The sequence below is a fragment of the Lynx canadensis genome, chromosome F1 (genome assembly GCF_007474595.2).
Source record: "Lynx canadensis isolate LIC74 chromosome F1, mLynCan4.pri.v2, whole genome shotgun sequence".
In the NCBI taxonomy this organism is placed as follows: domain Eukaryota; kingdom Metazoa; phylum Chordata; class Mammalia; order Carnivora; family Felidae; genus Lynx; species Lynx canadensis.
In genome coordinates, this window is record NC_044319.2 from 67,723,207 (window position 1) to 67,743,883 (window position 20,677).

Here is a 20,677-nt window from a genome sequence, read left to right on the forward strand (position 1 = left end):
AGTCAGGAACGGGGAGCAGGAACGGGAGCAGGAAGTCAGGAACGGGGAGCAGGAAATCAGGAATAGGGAGCAGGAAGTCAGGAACGGGGAGCAGGAAATCAGGAACGGGGAGCAGGAAGTCAGGAACGGGGAGCAGGAACGGGAGCAGGAAGTCAGGAATAGGGAGCAGGAAGTCAGGAACGGGGAGCAGGAAATCAGGAACGGGAGCAGGAAGTCAGGAACGGGAGCAGGAAGTCAGGAACGGGGAGCAGGAAATCAGGAACGGGAGCAGGAAGTCAGGAACGGGGAGCAGGAAGTCAGGAACGGGGAGCAGGAAGTCAGGAACGGGGAGCAGGAAGTCAGGAACGGGGAGCAGGAACGGGAGCAGGAAGTCAGGAACGGGGAGCAGGAAATCAGGAACAGGGAGCAGGAAGTCAGGAACGGGGAGCAGGAAATCAGGAACGGGGAGCAGGAAGTCAGGAACGGGGAGCAGGAACGGGAGCAGGAAGTCAGGAATAGGGAGCAGGAAGTCAGGAACGGGGAGCAGGAAATCAGGAACGGGAGCAGGAAGTCAGGAACGGGAGCAGGAAGTCAGGAACGGGGAGCAGGAAGTCAGGAACGGGGAGCAGGAAATCAGGAACGGGAGCAGGAAGTCAGGAACGGGGAGCAGGAAGTCAGGAACGGGGAGCAGGAAATCAGGAACGGGAGCAGGAAGTCAGGAACGGGGAGCAGGAAGTCAGGAACGGGGAGCAGGAACGGGAGCAGGAAGTCAGGAACGGGGAGCAGGAAATCAGGAACAGGGAGCAGGAAGTCAGGAACGGGGAGCAGGAAATCAGGAACGGGGAGCAGGAAGTCAGGAACGGGGAGCAGGAACGGGAGCAGGAAGTCAGGAACGGGAGCAGGAAGTCAGGAACGGGGAGCAGGAAGTCAGGAACGGGGAGCAGGAAGTCAGGAACGGGAGCAGGAAGTCAGGAACGGGGAGCAGGAAGTCAGGAACGGGGAGCAGGAAATCAGGAACGGGAGCAGGAAGTCAGGAACGGGGAGCAGGAAGTCAGGAACGGGGAGCAGGAAGTCAGGAACGGGGAGCAGGAACGGGAGCAGGAAGTCAGGAAACAGCAAAAGTGTAAGGCGTCGGGCTCCACGCCGCCCTCTCCCTGCGCCAGCCTGTCATCCCCTTGACCTTCCTGCCCCAAGATAAAGGAAAACGTCAGCATCTTTTCCTCTCCTGGTTCTGTTTCCCCTAAGTGTCCTGTCCTCTAACTTCCTGGTGACGCTCCCCACGGAGTAACAGACGTCCCCTTATTGTGCTGTCTGAACCTCTGTCACCGCAGAGTGGGTGCATTACCTGGAAGGGCGTCCCTCCCTGCAACCCTCTAATCCTGCCCAGCACCTCGGTCGGGGTCGTGTGAGCACAGTCGGGAAGCCCAGGCCTCCCCACCCGCCTTGGTCCCTCCGGGCTCCTAAGACACGCAGTCAGGCCTCCACCGAGGGGCACCTGTGAGGTTCTGCACCAATCGGCCGCTTCTCCACAGCGCGGGGAGCAGTGAGGACCCAGGGCCGGCAGGAGGGGGCCTCTCCCCGACCCGCAGCCTCTGCCCTGGAGCCAGTGACACACACACACGTTCAGCGCCCACACTTTATTGGGACAAAGGAGGGGCGGGCGGACCGGCACCACGGGCCCACCCAGCAGGGGGGTCGGAGCACAGAATAAATACAAGCAACGTGGGCGCTGCGAGGTGTCCATGCGCAGGAAGGAGACCAGGCCCTTCCAGTGTGGGGACGGTCCGCTCGCAGACGACGAAGGCAGAGGTGCGGCTGGGAAGGGAAACGGTTCCTTACGCAGGTGGGAAGAGGAGGGAGGTGGAGGGAAATTCCTTTCGTACTTAGAAGACGAGCAGGTTTCACCGGCGGGACGGGGAGGAAGGAGAGCGGATCTCACATCGGCAGACACGGACGCGGGGGGCTGGGGGGGGACAGGTCGTATTGCAGACAGGCCAATGCTTCTGCGGCGCCTGCACAGGTCACCGTTCCCGGGGGGGCGACGCGGCTGGAAAGGCCCTCGGCCTAGAGGACCAGAGACGTGTACCCCACGGGCACCAGCCCCTCGGCGCCATCGCGCCCACAGCGGAGCCAGTCCTCGTCCACGGTGCCCAGGACTCGCAGCACCTCCCCGCGCCGGAAGCTCAGCTGACCGGGTCCCGCGGCCGTGTGGTCACAGAGCGCGCGCACTGCCCTGCGGACCGGAGGGACAGGCCAGGTGAGGCTCCGGGAGAGGCGTGGGGACCGACTGCCCGGCCTCCCCACCAGTCCCCCCCCCAGGACCAGTTCCTCCTCCTAGGCCCCCTCCGTGGCAAACACACCCCCTTGCTCTCCCCCACCCTGGTGTCTCCTGCCAGAATGTGCAGCGTCCTGACCCCACATCCAATCGTCCCCACCCCCCAAAAAACTTGTTTGGCGCCTGTGTCTCCTTCACTCCATCCGCCCTCCTCTTGGACGCCACTGCCGTCCTCACTCCCGGGCCCCAGGGCAGGGTCTGCTCACCTCTCCCTGCCCCTGTCCCCCCAGGCTGCCTCCCAGGGCCTCAAGGATGGAGTCCGGGTTCCTCCCACCCACTGAGGCCTCAGGCATCTCGCTGCTGCCATCACCCTGGTACCCCCTACACAGCTGCGCCCCCAGACCTGGCCCCGAGGGACTCAGTCCTCCCCTCTCAGAGCATCCACCACACGGGGCTGCGCGTTCCTGCACCGGGGTGCTCCCTGGGCCACAAGTTCCGTGAGGGCACGGACTCCAGTGCCCGTGCCTTCGCGTTCCCTCCCAGAGCATAACGCCCGGCTCGTAAGAAGGACTTGAAAAGAATCGTTGAGCGAAGGAAAAGCCAAGAAGCTGAATTCAGGGGCGCCTGGTGGCGCAGTCGGTAAAGCGGCTGACTGGATTTCCGCTTAAGTCACGATCTCACGATTCATGGGTTCAAGCCCCATATGGGGCTCTGTGCTGACGGTGCAGAGCCTGCTTGGGATTCTCTCTCTCTGTCCCTCCCCTGCACTCGCGCTCGCTCTCCCTCAAAATAAATAAGCTTAAAAAAAGAAAAGAAAAGAAACCTAATTCGGTGCACTGAGACAACCAGGCTGAGGCCAGACTCCGGAGTAGAAGCAGGTCTGAACCTGAAAAACCCTCAGGGAAGCATGACCCCTCAGAGGACAGCAACAAGTGACCGGTCCCAGGCACCCGCCGGGCACCACAGGCCTCACACACTTAGGTTTAGTCTTCCTAAGACCATCGCCAACGGACGAGAGAGAAACGGGCTGAGAGGCAGCAGCGTCACACTGGTCACCAGCTGACCTCGTGGCCCCAGGCCTCTGCGCCACGACCCCCCTGACCCCCACTCTCCCCAAGCAGAAGCCGCCCTCCTGACCTGTGGGTCTGCGGGGCGCTCGGGGCTGCGGCCTCAGGCTCCTCGGGGGAAGACAGAGTCTCGGGAGGTGGCGCCCGCCTCACCAGAGCCAACACGCTCACTGTCGGCGGCAGCCAGCTGGACGGTCTCCTGGACGAAGGACACAGGGTCACAGGGGTCACCGGGCATCCAGAAAAAGAACCCAAGAACCCGGGGTTTGGGAGGAGGGAGGACGTGGGGAGGCGCCTGACTCAAAAGAGGTCAGGGACGGGTCACTGCTGGGAGCACGGAGGCAGCTGCGGGACACAGGCACCCTCACGGTGATGGGGGGGGGGGGGCGCCCACCAAGGTCACCGACGCCCCGGAAGGGGCCTCTGGGAGCAGCGGGCTCAGGGAGGCCCCGAGGCTCACTGGACAGGCCGAGGCCACCGTGGCCAAACCCCAGGGCAGGAGCACGAGCACGGAGGGCACCTGCGGGGCTCGCAGGGCGGGCCTAACGGGAACCACGTGCCGCTCGGGCCCTAGGAAAACAAGCCGGCCAACCTCTGGCGCAAACGGTCTCTATAGGTTCCAACTGGGATGACTGGGGGCTCTGAGAAGGGGCCAGAGTCCTGGAGGGGCCCGGCTACCCCATTACCTGGACTTCAAGGCTCCACCGTCGGCTTCTGTGACGCCCCCCGGCACCCCAAACAGTCTCCCCAGCCACACGCCTCTGCCTGGTGCCGCTTCCTCCGCGGGCAGGGGCCCGTCCTGGGCTCCTTCGGCGGTGCCGGAGGGACGCCAGGACCTCCACCGGGGGAGAGGGAAGCCCTCGCCGCTCCCGGACGCGTAGACCCGGGAGGCCTGGGTCAGCTGCTCCCACCAGCCGCCGGGTGCGGGGGGGCTCGCGGGAGCTGAAGGGCCTGGAGGCGTCTCCCCGGAAGCCCCCCGAAGGCTCTGGGCCAGCCGCCCCCCCCAGTGCAGCACGGCCCGCACGGTGTGCTGCAGGGCCGGAGGCGAGCCCGGGGCGGGGGCGGCGGGAGGCGGGCCCAGGGGCAGGTGGTGGTGGTGTTCGAAGAGCAGGTCCAGGTGGAAAGTGAGCACGGACAGCGGCTGCAGCAGCAGGAGCAGCTCGGTGGTCAGCGCGGGGCAGCCGCCGCGGGCCAAGGAGAAGAAGCCGGTGGGCAGATACAGGAGGGACAGCAGGCCTGGGGACGTGCAGGCTGCCGTCGGGCCCCGGTCCGGCCTCCGTCCACGCTGGGGGCGCAGAGCCCACGCGCCCCTGCCCCAGCGGAACCAGGGCCCGCGGAATAAGGGTGGCACATAACTCGCACGAGGAAAGGGGGCCTTGAAGGCCGAGGGAGCAACCCGGAGCCTCAGGGAAGGAGGACGCGAGGGATGACGGTGAACGGGCCTCCTGGGGTAAAGACGACCCAAGGAGGGCCGTGGGGCAGGAAGGATGGGGAAGAAGACTGCCCCGGGGCCTGGGGAGAGCCCCAGACCTGGAAGCCGGGGAAGAAGGCAGAGGCCTGATAACCAAGCTTCTGGAGGTGTCGGTGAGGACTTGGGTCTCTCCTGTTACGGGCAACGGGAAGCACTGAAAGCCTGAAGCGGCAGGGTAATCAAAGTCGCGCCTGGGCCCAAAGTCACTCTGACGTCAGTGGGACCGACAGGAGAGGTGCCCGCCCCCCCTCCCTGATGCTCAGGGTCTGACCTGCGTCTTCCTGGAGGCTGGAAAACCACAGCTCCAACTGCTTCGTGCTGGGGGTGGCAGGAAAAACGGAGTTCGGGATGAGAGATGAGCTTCGCAGAGGCGACAGCCCTCTCTGGGAACCAGAGCACCGCTGCGTCCCACCAGTGCACCCGCGAGGTCCCCGGGGCTGGGAGGAGCGCCAGAAAACAGGGCCACTCACTTGAGGAGGCCCAGGATGAAGGCGTGGAAGCGGCTGCGGCTGCTGCTCAGCGGGGCCAGACGGCTGACCTGGCTGTACAGGGTCCCCAGCGAGCGGGTGCCGGAGCCTGCGGACGCCGCGTTATCAGCCGGGCCCAGGCCTGCGCGCGCCCCCGCCCCGCCCCGCCCGGGCCCGCCCCGCCCCACCTGGCTTCACCGACGCCTCCACCACGCTCCAGGGGCTGCTCCGGCGCTGCCCGGTGATGAGGTCCTTCCGGAAAGGCTTCAGCCCGTCGGCCACCAGGGCGTGGAGGGCCGGGCAGAGGGTGGTCAGCACCAGGTGCCCCACGTCCGGGCTCAGCCGGCTGTCCCCCAGCTGCGCCTGGGGGCGGGCACCACGCGGCACGTCGGCCTCCCTGCCAACCGCGCGTGCGGGCCCCAGGGGTCCCCTCTCGCCCCCGCTGCCTCCCCCACAGACACCTTCACCTTCTGAACCAAGTTCCGGGCGGCCCCAAAATGCGAGATGATCTTATCCACCGAGGCGCTGACGGCTATCAGGAGCCCTGCGAGGGCCGGGCAGGGAGGTCGGTGCCCGCGCTCACCCGAGGGCCCCGCAGACCCTCGGTTCGCGCACCGTGACCCCGGGGGCCGGGCGCCCACACCAGCCGCAGCCGACTCGGCAGCCGGGGCCAAGAGTCCGAGCGTCCTACCTTTCTTCTGCTCCTGCAGCTGGCCGGCCCCACCCTGGGTTTCTGCCATCCACCGTCGCTGGGCCCCGGGGGCGCCGGCGAACGACCAGGAGCTCCGGGCTGGGGTGAAGGAAGAACGCGGCGGCGTGACCCGAGGGTGACCCGAGGACGCCGGGCCGGCGCACAGGTCGCCCGCAGGCCGCAAGGGGGCAGGGCCGGGGGCAGGGCCAGGCGCAGCGCCCCCCCCCCCGCCTCCCGCCCCGTCCCGCGCGCGCCGCCCGCACCCGCGCCCACCTCCGCCCCGAAGGCCCCGGCCGGGACTGCGCGCTCCCCGCCGGCCGGACGCGTGTAGGGAGGGCAGCCCGGGGAGCACGTGGGGGGCCTGGGCCAATGGACGGACAGACAGACCGACCTCCGGGAGTGGGAGGAGACGCAGCGGGAGGGGCGGCCGGGGATCGGGAGGCTGGGAGGCGCGGGCGGGGCCCACCGGGTCCCGAGCCAGCCTCTCTCCCACCCCCCGAGCGAGGCGCGGCCAGCACCCCCCCCCCGCCCCGGTGCGCAGGGGGCGTGACCCGAGGCCCGTCGCCCGGCGCTAGCTGGGACGCCCTCGGCCCGCGCCCCCACGCCCGGACCTCGAGGCCCAGGGCCCAGCCCTGCGGCGGGCGGGCGGGTCCGGGTCCGTCTTACGTAGCCTGGGCGGAGGCGGCGGGCTCCTGGTCCGGCCGGGGGCCTTCGGCGGGCGCGGCGGCGGTGGCAGCGGGGGGGCGGGCACCTGGCGGGGCGGGGGGGCCGCGGCGGGGAAGGTGCTGCTTCTGGGAAAGAGCGGGGACAGCAGCAGTGCCAGCTCGGGGCTGGCCAGGCAGGGTAGGGCCCCCCGGGCCGGGGGCGAGTGCGCGCCCACCGGGGACAGGCGCACGGGCAGCAGCCGCAGTCCCGCGCGGGGCGGGCCGGCCAGAGGCGGGGTTCCCACCGCGCCCGCGCCTTCCAGCAGGGGGCGCGCGTCGGCCGCGGCCCGGGGGCGGGCGGCGGCGGCGGCGGCGGCGGGGGGGCACCGGCTGCAGCGGGGGGCGGGGCGGGGCGGCGGGGGCGGGGCGGCAGCCAGGCGGGGCGGGCGGAGAAAGAGGGAGCAGAGAGTTAGTGCCGCGGCCCGGCGGCGCCCCCCAGGGTCCCCTCCCGGAGCGCTCGCCGCCGGCGGCCGGGGGGGCGGGGGCGGTCTGCGGGAGGGGGGCGGCGGGCGGCACCCACGGAGGGGGCGGGCCGGAGGCGGGGGCGGGGCCGCAGCCCGGCACCCCCCCCCCCGGGCCCCGCCTCCGCCCCGCTCTTCCCCGCGGCCGCTTACCCGCACGGCCGGCCTGCGCGCCCGGCTCCTCGGGCTCCCGGGCGGCCGGGGCCTGCTCTCCAGCCGCGGGGCTGCCCGGCCTGCCCTCCTCGGGCGGCCGCTCGGCGATGGGCTGCAGCCCGGGCCGGTTCTTCCTCCTCCGCGGCGGGACCGGCGGGGGCGGGGGCCGGGACGGCACCAGGGCCCAGCCAGCCGGGGGGTCGCGGGGCGGCAGCGGCGGGGGCGGGGCGCGGCTCCGGGACCGCAGCTCCTTGAAGGTGGTGACCTCCCGCGGCGGCGCCGGCGAGCCGCCCAGGGAGCCGCTGGGGGGCAGCTCGCTGTCGGGCGAGAAGACTATGAGCCAGTCGCTGCGGTCCTTCTTGACCTGCGGCGCGAGGGGCAGCCCCGGGCCCCGCTTGCGCTTCTGGGCCAGCTCGTGGAAAGACGTGACGGTCCGGCGAGCCGCCGGCTCCTCGCTGACGTCACGCCTGCACCCCGCCTCGGCTCTCCCCGCGTCTGCTTTCCAGCCGGGGTCGGCTGCCCCCGAGGCGGTTTTGCGCCCGGAGTCGAGTTGTCCGGGTTCCGTTTTCCAGCTGGAGTTACTATGCCCACTGATTTTGCAGCTAGAGTTATTGTTCTCCGCGATTCTCCAGCCGGCTTCCGCTTTCTCCGTGTCAATTTTCCAGATAGGGTTGATTTTCCAGCTGGGTTCCGTCTTCCCAGCGTCGGTTTTCCCATCATCATCATCCGCCTCCGGGAGCTCGGAGGCAGGGAGGTCCTGCTCCCCACCCTCGTCCTCTTCCTCCAGCCCCGGGGAGGGGGGCTCCAGGCAGGCGGTCAGGGCGTTGCAGTTGGAGTCCAGGCCAGGGCCAGGAGGGGAGGACGCTCCGGAGCAGGAATCGGGCGAGCAGCAGAAGCTGTCCGGGGAGCAGGCGCCAGGGCCTGCGGAAGCCAGTGGGGAGCCCTGCTCCAGGGGGGTGATGCTGGGCTGAGGGCGGACATGCTCGTCGCCAGGGAGGCCCCGCGAGTACACGGAGACGGGGGTCTCGTCAGGGCTAAGATCTGAGCAGGAGCTGAGCGAGGAGGAGCAGCCCGGGTCTGAGGGGGAGGCAGCCCCCTCTTCCTCCTGGGCCGGGTCCTGCCGGTTTTCCAAGCCTGGCCCGTGCTCCTGGCAGCAGCGGCAGGGCACGGCTGGGCTGTTGGAATTGGCATCCACCAGGGCCCCGCTGCAGGGGCCCCGGCTCTCCTTGCCCCCGGTGTCCCCTGGGGGAGGGGACGTGCTCAAGGGCCCCTCCCGTAGCTCAGGACGGCGGGACAGGTGCAGGCCCAGAGAGACATGCTGGAGGTGGATGTGGTTGAGGTTGCAAAGTAAAGCCCTCTGAGGGGACAGCATTGTGCCGCCGGCGACGGGATGGCCTCTCGACAATCAGGAGGATCGGGCCTCTCACACCCGCCTACCTGGCAACGGCAGACGCAGACCTGGAAGACAGGGACGGTGAAACCCAGCCAGAGAGGGCGCGGGCCGCGGGAAGGACACCGAGGTGACTGACAGCTGCAGCAGGCATGAAAGGCGCCGGCCGCTTCGGACAATATTTAAATGAGATGCAAATGTCCACCGACTGACCATTAGTTTCCACTGCAGTATTTGCAGGTGGAGCCGAAGGGAGCCCCCCGGGAATGGGGCGGGGAGGGTCAGAGAATGCGGCTGCGCTCTGGATCTCCGTGGAGGTGCGGGGGCTTGAAAAAGGATGGGGCCCGGAATGGAGCCCCAGATCGTCTCTGCTGCAGTCTGGCCCTGTCCCCCCACCCCACCCCAGCCCACCGCCGCCCCTTCCCCAGCCTGCCCTTCACTCCCAGGGGAAGGGGCCGAGGGAGGCCCCGCCCAGATGCTCTGAAGCCGGGTGGGGGATGGCGCGTCTGGCCGCTCAATGCGCGAAAGGGGCAGCGTGTCGGGTCCGCGTGGCAGGTCGGCCGGCACAGAGCTCGGCGGCCTCGGTGCACCTGCGCTGGGACCCCGTGCTCGTCCATTCTCTCCGCGCTGGTCCCCATCACCCAGCCGCCGCCCCGCTCCTCCTCTATGCAGCTTCACTGCTCCCCTCTCCCGCCCCCCCCCCTCGCGTCCCGAGGCCGAGCCCTCCTCACCAGGGGCCTCCTCCCGCAGCCGCTGCAGCGGGCTCCTCCTCGGCTCCCAAGGTCCCCGCCGGACCGCACAGACTGGAGGGGGGGGGGGGGCGCTGGGACAACCCGCCGGCGCTGCGCAGCCGCGCCCCTTCACGCATGGGCGTGGCGTGGCTCAGACCCAGCCCCCAGCGCCTGACGTCGCGCCTGTGTCACCCACCGAGGCCCAGGGTGCAGCTTTCGAGGTCTCAGGCTTTCGGTCCTCAGGGGTCCCGAAGGCAAGGCCCCCTGGTCCCCGCTTCCGTGCAGCCACCCCCACCCCTGCCCACCCTGGCCGGAGCCGCGCCCCCGGCTAGCACAGCAGGAACAGGACCACGACAAGGTTCGACAATTTATTGAGCGCCTCGCGGCCCCGCCTCGCCCAACCTCTCCCGGTCCCCGGTGCCCGGGTCACTTTTTCCTCTTGTAGATCTTGTGCGCCAGCCCCAGGAAGATGGCCGGGGGCAGGGGCGCAGAGTGCTGCTCGATGAGGCCCATCAGGCGGCCGTAGCTGTCCTCTTGGTACTGCCCGAACACGGCCGGCAGCTCCAGCTCCTCGTAGAGCGCCTTCACCCGGGCCACCTTCTCGGCCTCCTTTTGCCCATAGTTCTCCTGGAAGGGTTTGGGGGCAGGAGAACGGGCTCAGCCTACCCCACCAGCGCCTCCGGGTGCCCGGCACGCCCCTCATGCACAGATTCCAGAACATCTCTATCGCTGGTCACTACTTCCCGCCTCCGGTTTCCAGGGTCTTTGAGCGCCTCCGATCTTCAACTTCCGTCTCCCCACCCCAAATGCTCAGATACTGGCTCAGGACTCAGTTTCTTCTCCCCCGGGGTTTCTCAACCTGGGCACTACTCAAACTCAGGGCTGGAGACTCTCCTGCGGGGGGAAGCCGTTCTGTGCATTCTGTGCATTTGGCGGCTTCCCGGCCTCTACCCAGGAGGCACCTGCAGCGCATGTGCACACCAAGTTACAACAGAAAAACAACGTCTGCAAAAGCACCCCCACTTGAGAATCACTGCCCCGTCCCCCTCCTTACGAGCCCAGGTCCACAGCCCTCTCTCCGGCACCTGAAGGACCTTGCGCTGCTCTGGAGAGGCCCGCTGCAGACACTGAACCACCAGCCAGCTGCATTTGTTGTCCTGGATGTCCGTGCCGATCTTGCCTGTCACACTGGGGTCCCCAAAGAGATCAAGGTAATCATCCTGGCAGGGGCAGAAAAGGCAGAGTGGAGAGGCTCCGGAGACAGGAAGCTGTGGCCTGCTCCCACCGGCACCTTCCTACCTGCACCTGGAAGAACTCCCCCATCTCCAGCAGGATCTTCCTGGCGCTGGCGTGCTCCTTCTCCCCATCGATGCCCGCCTATGGCGGAAAGGGGAGCGGTGAGCCCAACTCCAGGGGGGCCTCCACTTTCCCTGCTGCTGCTCTGGGCGGGGGGTGGGGGGCTGGCCTCAGCACAGCCCCCAAATCGTCTCCCCTCTCCTTTCAGACATGCCTGGCCGCCCGGATGCAGGACGTCTGGACCGCCCGACCTCTACCCGCTTATGCCAGCGGAGCCTCCGGGTGAGGGCCAGCAGAGGCGGGTCAGCCCCAGAGGCCTGCGGACCCCGGGCAACACTCTTCTTCCTAACGCTTCACCATTTACCACTTCTGCGCGATGAAAAGGGAAATGGAGAAGCGAGGTCAGCGCAGGCAGTTAGCCCAGGGTTCTCCACATCACACCGTGTGACCTCCTCCCCACTCCCATCCAGACTCGACGGGCTGACTGCTTTCACGTCCCTTGCCTTGGCTAATGGTCATAAAAATCCCGGGGAGGGAACTTTATCATCTTACAGCTGAGAGCAGGCTCAGACAGCTTAAGTAACTTGGTCGAGGTCACACAGCCACGCAGTGGGGGCACGAGACTGCCCGAAGACGTCTGCTTTGTGCCCTCTTGTCCAAAAGCCCCATCAGGGGGCAGCAAGGGTGGAGAGGCTCACTCACCATGTACATGGCGGCAGCCACAGGAAGATAGAACGAGTAGAAAGCGGTCTTATACTTGACGATGGACTTGTACCTGGGCAGGGGAGAAGATACACCGCTCAGAAGGGCAGTGCCCAGCACAGCCCTCCCGGGCCGTCCAGATGCAGTTCCCACCATCCCTCACCTCTTTTCAGTGAATCTGCTGAGATCCACATTGCCCTGGGGGGCCGTGATGAGGTCCAGCGTCTGTCCGAGCTCAGTCTGATAGGAACTCTGAGGAGGAAGATGGCCCATAACCTTGCCTTTCTCCAGGGCTGGGAAACCCTGAAATCCCGGGACCCACATCCCATGCCATGGGCAGTCAGAGAGGCAGCAAGGACAGGGCCCTTGGGGTGCCCGGGTGGCACAGCTGGTTAAGCGTCTGACTCTTGATCTCGGCTCAGGTCATGATCTCATGGTTCGAGCCCTGTATCGGGCCCTGCGTGGTCAGTGGGGAGCCTGCTTGGGATTCTCTCTCCCCCTCTCTCTGCCCCTCCCCCACCCAGTGGCTCACTCGATCACTCTCTCAACATAAATTAATAAAAAAAAAAAAAGAGGGAGAGGGCCCCGAGCCTCATGGCCCATCCTGACCCGATCACGGAGACCAGGGAAGCCCTTCCTGCCACCACCCTGCCCGGCACCCTTCCCGGCAGACCTAGCGCTCTCCCGTGCCCCGAGCAATGCCAGATGAAAGTGGCCCAGGGAGGCCAGGCCTGCAGCACACCTGTAGGAAGAGCTCAATCAGGTTCAGGTAATAGGGCTGCTCCCGGCAGTAGAGCCTCAGCACGCGGTAGATACATGCTTCCAGAAGCAACGCGTCATTGATGGCATCCAGACCTATGCCTGGCTGTCGGGGACGCAGAAGAAACATGCGGTCAATCTCTGGCCACTGTGGACACCTCGGCGGGCTCGAGGTCACCACCACCCCAGGCCCTTTGCCACGCCCACTGCTGACTTCTCGCCCGGTAGTATCGCACCTTCTGATACCAGCAGACCTGCCCCCGCCGGGTGAGGGATGAATCCATGATGTCGTCCGACACCAGGAAGAAAGCCTGGAGCTACAGGAGAAGGAAGAGTGGGGTAAGACCCTCGGTCTCCTTGGAGCGGCTGGGACATCTGTGCTGTGCTGTGGGACTTCGGAAAATCCTAGGACTTCGTTGGATCTGGCGTTCCAGGTATAACGTGGGGTCACAGCTCTCATTTCCAGAGTGAGAGACTCCCAACGGATCTCGGACATCCCCAAACACGCAGCCCTAGACGACCCCGGGGTCAGGGAGGTTAGATCTTCACAGACTGTTCCCTGGCCAAAAACTTCCTTGAATGCTGAAGGGAAGATTCCTTCATGCAGTCTGACTTTACCTGACTTCTGGAATAAAAGGCAGCTGTTCCCGTGTCGTCCCCGGGCACTCTGCTTACACACCCGTGTGCGGGACAAGGCCCCACCTCAGGGAGCTCACCCTTAGGGGTGCAGGTCTAATAGGGACAGAACCGAAGTCTGGCCCCTGGTAACTTCCACCCATGGGTCTTAACCATTTAACCACTCAAACAGCAGCCCAGGGCTTCTAAGTCCCAGCCTTCCTGAGGTCCCCAGGATACACGAGTTTTCCCAGCGGGCTGGGAGGTCCTCGGAGGCAAGGCCAACATCTGCCCCCCCGGAGCTCCCAGAGGCTCAAACAGCCGGCCCCGGAGCCGATGTGTAACAAATGCACGCGTGATAGAGAGCGAAACGCCGCCGCGTACCCCAATACTTCTTGTAGTCAGGTTCCGGGACTTCGAACACGGCCTTCCAGAACACGGTTTAGATCTTCACTCCGCCCTGAACTCTGTGCACCAGCGGCCCTGCCTCGCTCGGAGCCCCCAGCGCCACCCGTCGGCTCTGCCGTGCCCCATACAGAAAGGACTAAGGTGGCCGCTGCTCTTTTCCCAAGTGAATCCTCGGGGAAGGAGGCGTCCATCCACACCTCCATGTCTGCCCTCATCCTGGGGCTCTGGGCCCCCATATCGGAGGCACGTGTCTCATGTACATAGTGTTTACTTTGAGCGACATGCTTCCACTGAAGCTCCCGGTCCACTCTCTTCCACTCAACCCACACGGTCTCCAGGGGCATTCGTTCTGCGGCTTCCCCTCAGTCTCCTCCGTCCCACCGCAGTTCGTAACCCAACTGCACTTCCTGTTTTGTAGGGGACTTAAAAAATACACACCAGGGGCGCCTGGGTGGCGCAGTCGGTTAAGCGCCCGACTTCAGCCAGGTCACGATCTCGCACTCCGTGAGTTCGAGCCCCGCGTCAGGCTCTGGGCTGATGGCTCGGAGCCTGTTTCCGATTCTGTGTCTCCCTCTCTCTCTGCCCCTCCCCCGTTCATGCTCTGTCTCTCTCTGTCCCAAAAATAAATAAACGTTGAAAAAAAAATTAAAAAAAAAAAATACACACCGGTACCAGAGTCTCAACTAAATGAGAAACCTATCCACAGTATTAGTCAGTTACGCCGGAGGGACTATTCTAAAGATTAAAGATTAAAGATCGAAGAAGAACCCATTACTCTTGACTGGATCCTGAGTATTTGAAAAAAAACAAACAACTTAGAATGGACTTTTTGTGGACAATGAGGAAATTTAACTATGAAATACACATTATGGGAATGCAACCTGGTGCAGCCACTCCGGAAAACAGGATGGAGGTTCCTCAAAAAACTCAAAATAGAACTACCCCACGACCCAGCAATTGCCCTGCTAGGCGTTTCTCCACGGGATACAGGTGGGCTGTTTCGAAGGGACACATGCACCCCCACGTTTACAGCAGCGCTGTCGACAACAGCCGAAGGACGGAAAGAGCCCAAATGTCCCTCGATGGATGAGTGGATAAAGAAGATGTGATACACACACACACACACACACACACACACACACACACACACACACACAATGGAGTATTACTCGGCAATCAAAAAGAACGAAATCTTGCCATTTGCAGCTACGTGGCTGGAACTGGAGGCTATGATGCTGAGTGAAATTAGTCAGAGAAAGACAAAAATCCTATGACTTCACTCATAGGAGGACTTTAAGAGACAAAACAAAGCAACATAAGGGAAGGGAAACAAAAATAATACAAAAACAGGGAGGGGGACAAAACAGAAGAGACTCATAAATATGGAAAGCAAACTGAGGGTTACGGGAAGGGTTGGGGGAGGGGGGAGGGGCTAACTGGGGGAGGGGCACTAAGGAATCTACTCCTGAAATCACTGTTGCACTCTATACTAATTTGGATGTAAATTAAAAAAAAAAAAAAAAAAAAATTCATCAGACTCTCCCAAGGCCAGAAGAGGGATATTGGAAGAATTTTAAGATCAAGGAGAAAGGAATATGACCTAAAGCCACCAGACAATATATTAAATTTGGCGTTTATGAAATAAAAAAAAAGAAATATACATTAGATAATATTACTGTACCGGTGTTAAATAGATTATCCCGGAACGTTGCTATGGCCTGAATGTATCCTTGCAAATGTGTATGTTGAAATCCTAACCGTGGATGAGGAGGCGGAGCCTCCGGGAGGTGTGCGGGCACCGGGACAGGGCCCTCACGACAGGCCTCCAGAGGTCCCCAGCCCCTTTTGCCACAAGAGGGTGTAGCAGGAAGGTGCCCCCCGCCCCAGCCCCAGGACGAGGGCCTCGCCAACCACACTAGTGCCGTGATCTCCCACCTCCAGGCCCCCGAACTCTGCGAAATAAACTTCTGTTCTTTATAAGCTACCCCAGTCCGTGTTATTTTGTCGTAGCAGCCCAAATGAACTAAGACACGAGTGATCACGGTACTGTGGATATACGGGCAAATGTCCTCGTGTCTAGGAGGTGAATCCTGAGATAGGAAAGTAAGAGATTGAAGGAAATGAGGCAAAGGTAGAAAGATAAAAGCAGAGATTATAACAAGGGGCGCCTGGGGGGCTCAGTTGGTTAAGCGTCCGACTCTTGGTTTCGGCTCAGGTCATACCTCAGAGTTTCGGGAGTCCAAGCATCGGGCTCTGTGCTGACAGCCTGGGGCTGGCTTGAGATTCTCTCTCTCTCTCTCTCTCTCCCTCTCTCTCTCTCTGCCCCTCCCCCGCTCATGTTCTCTCGGTCTCTCTCAAGATACTTTTTTTTTTTTTTAATCACCCAAACAAAAACAATGGGGGACAGCTCAAAAGCACCTTGGGGAAGGGACAGCACAGCCGCCACGTTTAAAAAAAGAAACACTCACAGGTGCAGCTCTAATTCATGACAATCATCTCCAGCAGGTGAACCACTGGGCCCTCAAATCCTCCCCCGCCTGGTCCCCGAGCTCTGCGCCCCTGCTCTGCCCTGGGCCTCCTTGCCCATCACCTGTCCCTCAGTGATGCCACTATCCCTTTACCTCCTTGGAGGCAAATCCCTCTTCTCCAGGCCCATCTCACTCACAAGCTACAGACTGGAATTTCCAACAGCCACACGCCACAGTCCCGCCCGCGCTGCCCAAACCGAACCGAGAATGCGGCATGGCTGACCCCGAGCCCATCACGTCTTCCCGAGGCAGGCCAGAAGCCTCAGCGTGTCCGTCATTCATCATGTCCTAAGTGTCTTCCCTTCTGGGCTCACTGCCACCCTCCTCAGAGCCTGGCACCCCACCTGGGACCCAGTCTCCTTGTCACTAGTGAAGGCGTTAGGCCAGGCCAGGAAACAATGCCCCTTCAAGGGCCAAATGAACCGGGTATAGGAGACCAGGGGATTAGAGCAGAGCAGGACGGGGCCACATAAGAGAGCACGTGCCCTGTTGTGGGGTCAGTGGCTATGATTCAATGTCAGCCAGTTGCCGCTACGTGGGTATCTGGGCCCGGATCTAGTAATTTTCCAAGCAATGCCAGAAATCTGGGGTTTTATGTGACATCTCTTCTTAATTACATTTAGGGCCATTAATTTTTGAAAACTACCAGTGGGCTGAAAGTTTCCAGTCTCTGCTTTGGAGTAACCTTCTGGAAGAACTACACCGTTTGCGTGGTTATCCTCTGCTCGGAGGAAAGAGTTGACTTTTTTTTTTTTTTTTTTTTTTTTTAAGTAGGCTCCACACTCAGCATGGAACCCAGCTAGGGGCTAAACTCATGACCCTGAGATCAAGACCTGAGCTGAGATCAAGAGTTAGATGCTCGGGGCACCTGGGCGGCTCAGCTGGTTGAGCGTCTGATTTCAGCTCAGGTCATGATCTCACCATTCAAGAGTTTGAGCCCCGAGTCGGGACCTCTGCCGTCACACTCTGTCCACTTCGGATCCTCTGCGTCACGCTCCTCCACCTCGACCCACTCTCTCTCTCTCAAAAATAAATCAACATTTCAAAAAAACAAATAAAGAGACACCCAACAGAATGAGCCGCCCAGGTGCCCCAGAGGCGACACCTTTATGTCCAGTTCCAAGGCCCTGGCCCACGGCTAGTTTGTGGATTAAATATGTACCCCCTGGCAACGAGGTTCTGCACATTTGTAATTCGGTGTCTAAATTCGATTACTGCCACACAGAAACACGTGGAGAAATTAGTTTCCGGCTCATCCCTCCCGCCCCCCAGGATGCCCCCACCCTGGTAAAACCTCCGCTCCCTGCCCCATCCTCTCACCAGTTCCACACACCAGCCCACGGTCAGGGCCCGCCGGAGACTGTCGGCATCCTGCTTCCCGGGCTCCACCAGCTGCCGGTAGGCTATCAACACCGTCAGGCCCCGCTGGTACTTGCCTCCGACGGCGTTGTACTCCAGGACCTGGGCGCAGGGGGGAGGGCAGGGCGGCGTGTTCGCAGGGGGCCACTCCGAGATTGCTCCCCACCCTCTCTCCCTTCCAACCGCCACCTAACTTCAACTTCCTCGAACACGGCTCCTCCTCCGGGGAGTCTCTGGAGTGGCTCCCCCGCCCCCAGCCCTCTCTGGGTGGTCTTCCTCGGTACATTTTTTTTCTTTTCCTTTTTTTTTTTTTTTAAGCAGGCTCCATGCCCAACATGGGGCTTGAACTCACAACCCTGAGATCAAGAGTCACACACTCTACTGACTGACCTAGCCAGGCACTGCATTCCTCAGTAAATTTAAAGCCTCCATACTGCACAGCAAAATCTGTCCCCGAGCCCAAAGCAGGGCTTGAACCCAGAGGCAAGGGTTCACGCCACGGAAATGGCTGGCAAGTTCAGGTCTCTCCTTCCCAGGTTCCTGCCCCGTCCCCACCTCTCCTATGCTTCCCAGCCACCTCCTCCTACCCACAATTCAAACTGTCTGCAAGTGAAAAGCCTCTCTCACTGTATTAAAGAGAAGGCCGGGGAACCTGGGTGGCTCAGTCAGTTAAGTGTCCAACTTCAGCTCAGGTCATGATCTCACAGTTCATGAGTTCAAGCCCCATGTCAGGTTCTGTGCTGACAGCTCAGAACCTGGAGCCTGCTTCCGATTCTATGTCTCCTGCTCTCTCTGCCCCTCGCCCGCTCGCATTCTGTCTCTGTCTCTCTCTCAAAATAAACATTAAAGAAAAAAAAAGACAAGGCCCCAAAGTAGGCCAGAAGAGAGCTCAGGAGGGGACCCACGCCCCAGCCTTCCAGGGGCGTCTCCTCCTGCTGGGAACTCCATTTTTGCCTTCTGCCTTCTGCCGTCCACAGGCTCTAATGCGTTGGGAGCACCTCCCCCTGTAGTCTCCATCCCAGCGTAGGCAAACCTTTTCCTAGCTTCAACAGTATTTATAAAAATTACTAAATAGGGGCGCCCGGGTGGCTCAGCCGGTTAAGCGTCCGACTTTGGCTCAAGTCATGATCTCTGGCTTTATGAGTTCGAGCCCCATGTCTGGCTCTGTGCTGACAGTGTGAAGCCTGCTTGGGATCCTCTGTCCCCCTCTATCTCTGCCCCTCCCCCCCAAAATAAACATAAAAAAAAAAAGAATTACTAGATACCCCCCAAAAGAATAAAAGAATTAGGCAACTTAAGTATCCCAGCCAGGGGGCGCCTGGTGGCTCAGGAAGTTGAGCATCTCAATTTCAGCTCAGGTCGTGGTCATGATCCCAAGGTTGTAGGACTGAGCCCTGGGTCAGGCTCCACAAACCTGCTTGTGATTCTCTCTCCCTCTGCCCCTCTCCCCTGCTCAGACTCTCTCTTTTTCTAAAATTAAAAAAAAAAGAAAAAGAAAAAAGAATTCCCAGCCAGATTTCTCCTGGAGCAGGGGTTTCTGATGATGCCCTAGCTCCACCTGGCCCGCCTCAGGCTGCCTTCCTCCCGGGTCCCTGTCAAAATAGCATCTTGTGACCTCGGACACCTAATTCCCTTTCTCAACAAAATCAGAGACTTACCAGATTAAAGCCTTCACCCTCTTCACCCTTCATGCAAAGCAGTCCTGAAGCACTGAGTATCCCTGACCAGGCCCCGCCCCCTCCAGAGGAGACCCAGAGCCACTCAGGTAAAAGCCAGCCCCCCCCCCATAAGCCAGGACCCCCAGACGCTTATAGAATGAACCAAAGATTCCCACTCTGAAGTCACAAATCCCTCACCTCCTTGAGCCGGGCAATGGCATCTCCTATCTCTGGGTGGCCCGTGCCATCCTCGGTCAGCACCTTGACAATCTGGGAGAAGTGCTGGATGAAATTCTGCTTTTCTTGGGCATAAGGGTCCAATTTCTGGTTTCCATTCATTCTGAGGGAGGAGTAAAGTGCTCTGAAGAGAGGAGGCACAAGTCAGAAACCTGAGCACTGCTCCCCTCCCCAAAGCCTCTCACCCCACCACACTCACCGAGGCTCCTCTGTCCACGCTTGGCACCAGCAGCGGGCACCGTGCCAGGCCCCCGGGGCTGGGCCCCCGTGCACCAGGGAGGGCCGCAGGAGGGAACCCAGCCACCTCTCCTGGGGCGCCCAGCAGGGAGCTGGCAGCCAGAAGACCCCCACAGATCTCAGCCAGCGGGACAGGGGCATCACAGGGGTGGCATAGGGAGGGGGCACTGAGCACTCCCTGCAGGGGCAAGCACCACAGGCAGATGCTCGGCTGCGGCTCCCCAGGTCACCCCCACCACCCCCAGCCTTTCACCTCGGGGCCCAGAATGCCCCGCCCTCTCCCGAGCTAGGCTCCAGGGCATTTACAGGAAGAAGTTAATGCAACGGGGGAAAGAACGGCTGACCGGCTGGCTGGAAGTCGACTGATGGCACTTAGGTACACACTTAAAATAACTTAATGCCACCCAACTACATCCCCTCAACCGTCAACCCTGCGGGGAACCTCTGGAATTGCTACTGCCTTGGCTTCTTCCCCCAAGTCCTGGAGCACAGCTGGAAGAGCCCAGACTGAAGGACCTGAGGACCAGGGGCTGGGAGGACCCTTAAAGCACCCTATTTCACGAAGGCCAAACGGAATCTCGAAGAGGCAGGAAGATACGTGACCAATGGCAGAGCCAAATCTAGAACCCAGGTCTCCCCTGGGAGGCGGGGAGGGGGTGCGCAGGCTCGGAGATACCCCAAGAGGACGCAGACTACGCCGCAACCCCGGGAACCACGGACACGAGGCCCGTGGTCACAGGCAGCGCATGGCCAGCCTCGGAGCAGCCATCGGGCGGCCGGGGAGGCTCGGAGCGCGCACAATGCACATCCCGGCGGCTTCCGCCCACCCAGAGGGTCAGCCAGTCCGGCCCACGGGCTCCCAACACCGGGGCCTCCGACGCAAGAGATTGGCCCTCGTGCGCCTCCAAGTGCAGCCGCGGAGCTGGGGCCGAGCCTCCCACCGCGGCCAGAGCGCCGGCCGGAGACCTCTCTCACCTGCTCCCGGACGCCGGCTCCTGCTCCAGAGTGTTGGCGGGGTACTCCTGAAAGCCGCCGGGCTGCGCGCGCGGCATGCTGGGTCTAGTAGTTCCCGAGCTCCCTTAGCTCTAGGCGGAAAGGCCCCATCAGACTACAATTCCCGGCATGCGGCAGGAGGGACAGGACGACGCGATCTAGCGCGGGCTGGCTGGGCAGAGACGAGCCACGCTGATTGGCTGCATCCCCTCGTGCGAGCATGGGGCCCTGCATGGGACAACCAATGGAAGGGCTGCGTGCGGGGCCCTGTAGGCTCTCTCTTCGCACCCTTGCAACTCGGGGTTACTCCACCCATCCAGAAAGGTTCTTGCAACTCGAAACCGCTTAGGACAGAAGTAGGTTTTGTTTTAAGGAGCGAAAGTCATTGTGGGAGAATACCCACTCTCACCGCTGCTATTCAACTTTGTACTGGAAGTTGAAGTCAGAGCTATTAGATCAGAAAAAGAAATAAAAAACAGCCAAGTTGGAAAAGAAC

The 20,677-nt window shown here is 62.3% G+C and overlaps 2 protein-coding genes across 6 annotated transcripts; both read right to left on the minus strand.

The window, feature by feature from the left end:
- Positions 1–1,601: 1,601 nt before the first annotated feature.
- Positions 1,602–9,450, minus strand: RUSC1 (RUN and SH3 domain containing 1). 3 transcript variants are annotated; one of them, XM_030303343.1, is made up of 10 exons: positions 9,390–9,450; positions 7,269–8,726; positions 5,951–6,049; positions 5,727–5,803; positions 5,448–5,622; positions 5,263–5,368; positions 5,064–5,110; positions 4,008–4,557; positions 3,392–3,520; positions 1,602–2,212 (listed from the first exon to the last, which is right to left on the minus strand). In XM_030303343.1, the coding sequence occupies exons 2-10, from the start codon at positions 8,638–8,640 to the stop codon at positions 2,044–2,046; spliced, it is 2,724 nt and encodes a 907-aa protein (XP_030159203.1). In that variant the 5' UTR covers positions 8,641–8,726; positions 9,390–9,450; the 3' UTR covers positions 1,602–2,043. The 3 variants fall into 3 exon arrangements, with proteins under 3 accessions (XP_030159203.1, XP_030159201.1, XP_030159202.1); XM_030303341.1 differs by lacking the exons at positions 7,269–8,726; positions 9,390–9,450 and adding an exon at positions 6,617–6,859; XM_030303342.1 differs by lacking the exons at positions 7,269–8,726; positions 9,390–9,450 and adding an exon at positions 6,224–6,332.
- A 293-nt stretch (positions 9,451–9,743) lies between these two features.
- FDPS (farnesyl diphosphate synthase) lies at positions 9,744–20,235 on the minus strand. Of its 3 annotated transcripts, XM_030303334.1 has the most exons (11): positions 20,164–20,215; positions 19,151–19,366; positions 18,913–19,075; positions 17,018–17,158; positions 12,383–12,463; positions 12,130–12,252; positions 11,551–11,639; positions 11,388–11,460; positions 10,689–10,766; positions 10,475–10,609; positions 9,744–10,016 (listed from the first exon to the last, which is right to left on the minus strand). In XM_030303334.1, the coding sequence occupies exons 2-11, from the start codon at positions 19,327–19,329 to the stop codon at positions 9,816–9,818; spliced, it is 1,263 nt and encodes a 420-aa protein (XP_030159194.1). In that variant the 5' UTR covers positions 19,330–19,366; positions 20,164–20,215; the 3' UTR covers positions 9,744–9,815. The 3 variants fall into 3 exon arrangements, with proteins under 3 accessions (XP_030159194.1, XP_030159195.1, XP_030159196.1); XM_030303335.1 differs by lacking the exon at positions 19,151–19,366 and having other exon boundaries at positions 20,164–20,235; XM_030303336.1 differs by lacking the exon at positions 19,151–19,366 and having other exon boundaries at positions 18,913–19,054; positions 20,164–20,229.
- Between the last annotated feature and the right edge of the window lie 442 nt (positions 20,236–20,677).

Coding starts and splice junctions, on each gene's coding strand:
- RUSC1 (XM_030303343.1), bottom strand. CDS start 8,640: ATGCTGTCCCCTCAGAGGGCTTTACTTTGCAACCTCAACCACATCCAC. Junction 5,623..5,726: donor CCCGGAACTTGGTTCAGAAG/GTGAAGGTGTCT, acceptor GCCCGCCCCCAG/GCGCAGCTGGGGGACAGCCG. Junction 5,111..5,262: donor TTCATCCTGGGCCTCCTCAA/GTGAGTGGCCCT, acceptor TGCCACCCCCAG/CACGAAGCAGTTGGAGCTGT.
- FDPS (XM_030303334.1), bottom strand. CDS start 19,329: ATGCCCCTGTCCCGCTGGCTGAGATCTGTGGGGGTCTTCTGGCTGCCA. Junction 10,610..10,688: donor GGGAGTTCTTCCAGGTGCAG/GTAGGAAGGTGC, acceptor TGCCCCTGCCAG/GATGATTACCTTGATCTCTT. Junction 10,017..10,474: donor AGCAGCGCAAGGTCCTTCAG/GTGCCGGAGAGA, acceptor AAACCCTTCCAG/GAGAACTATGGGCAAAAGGA.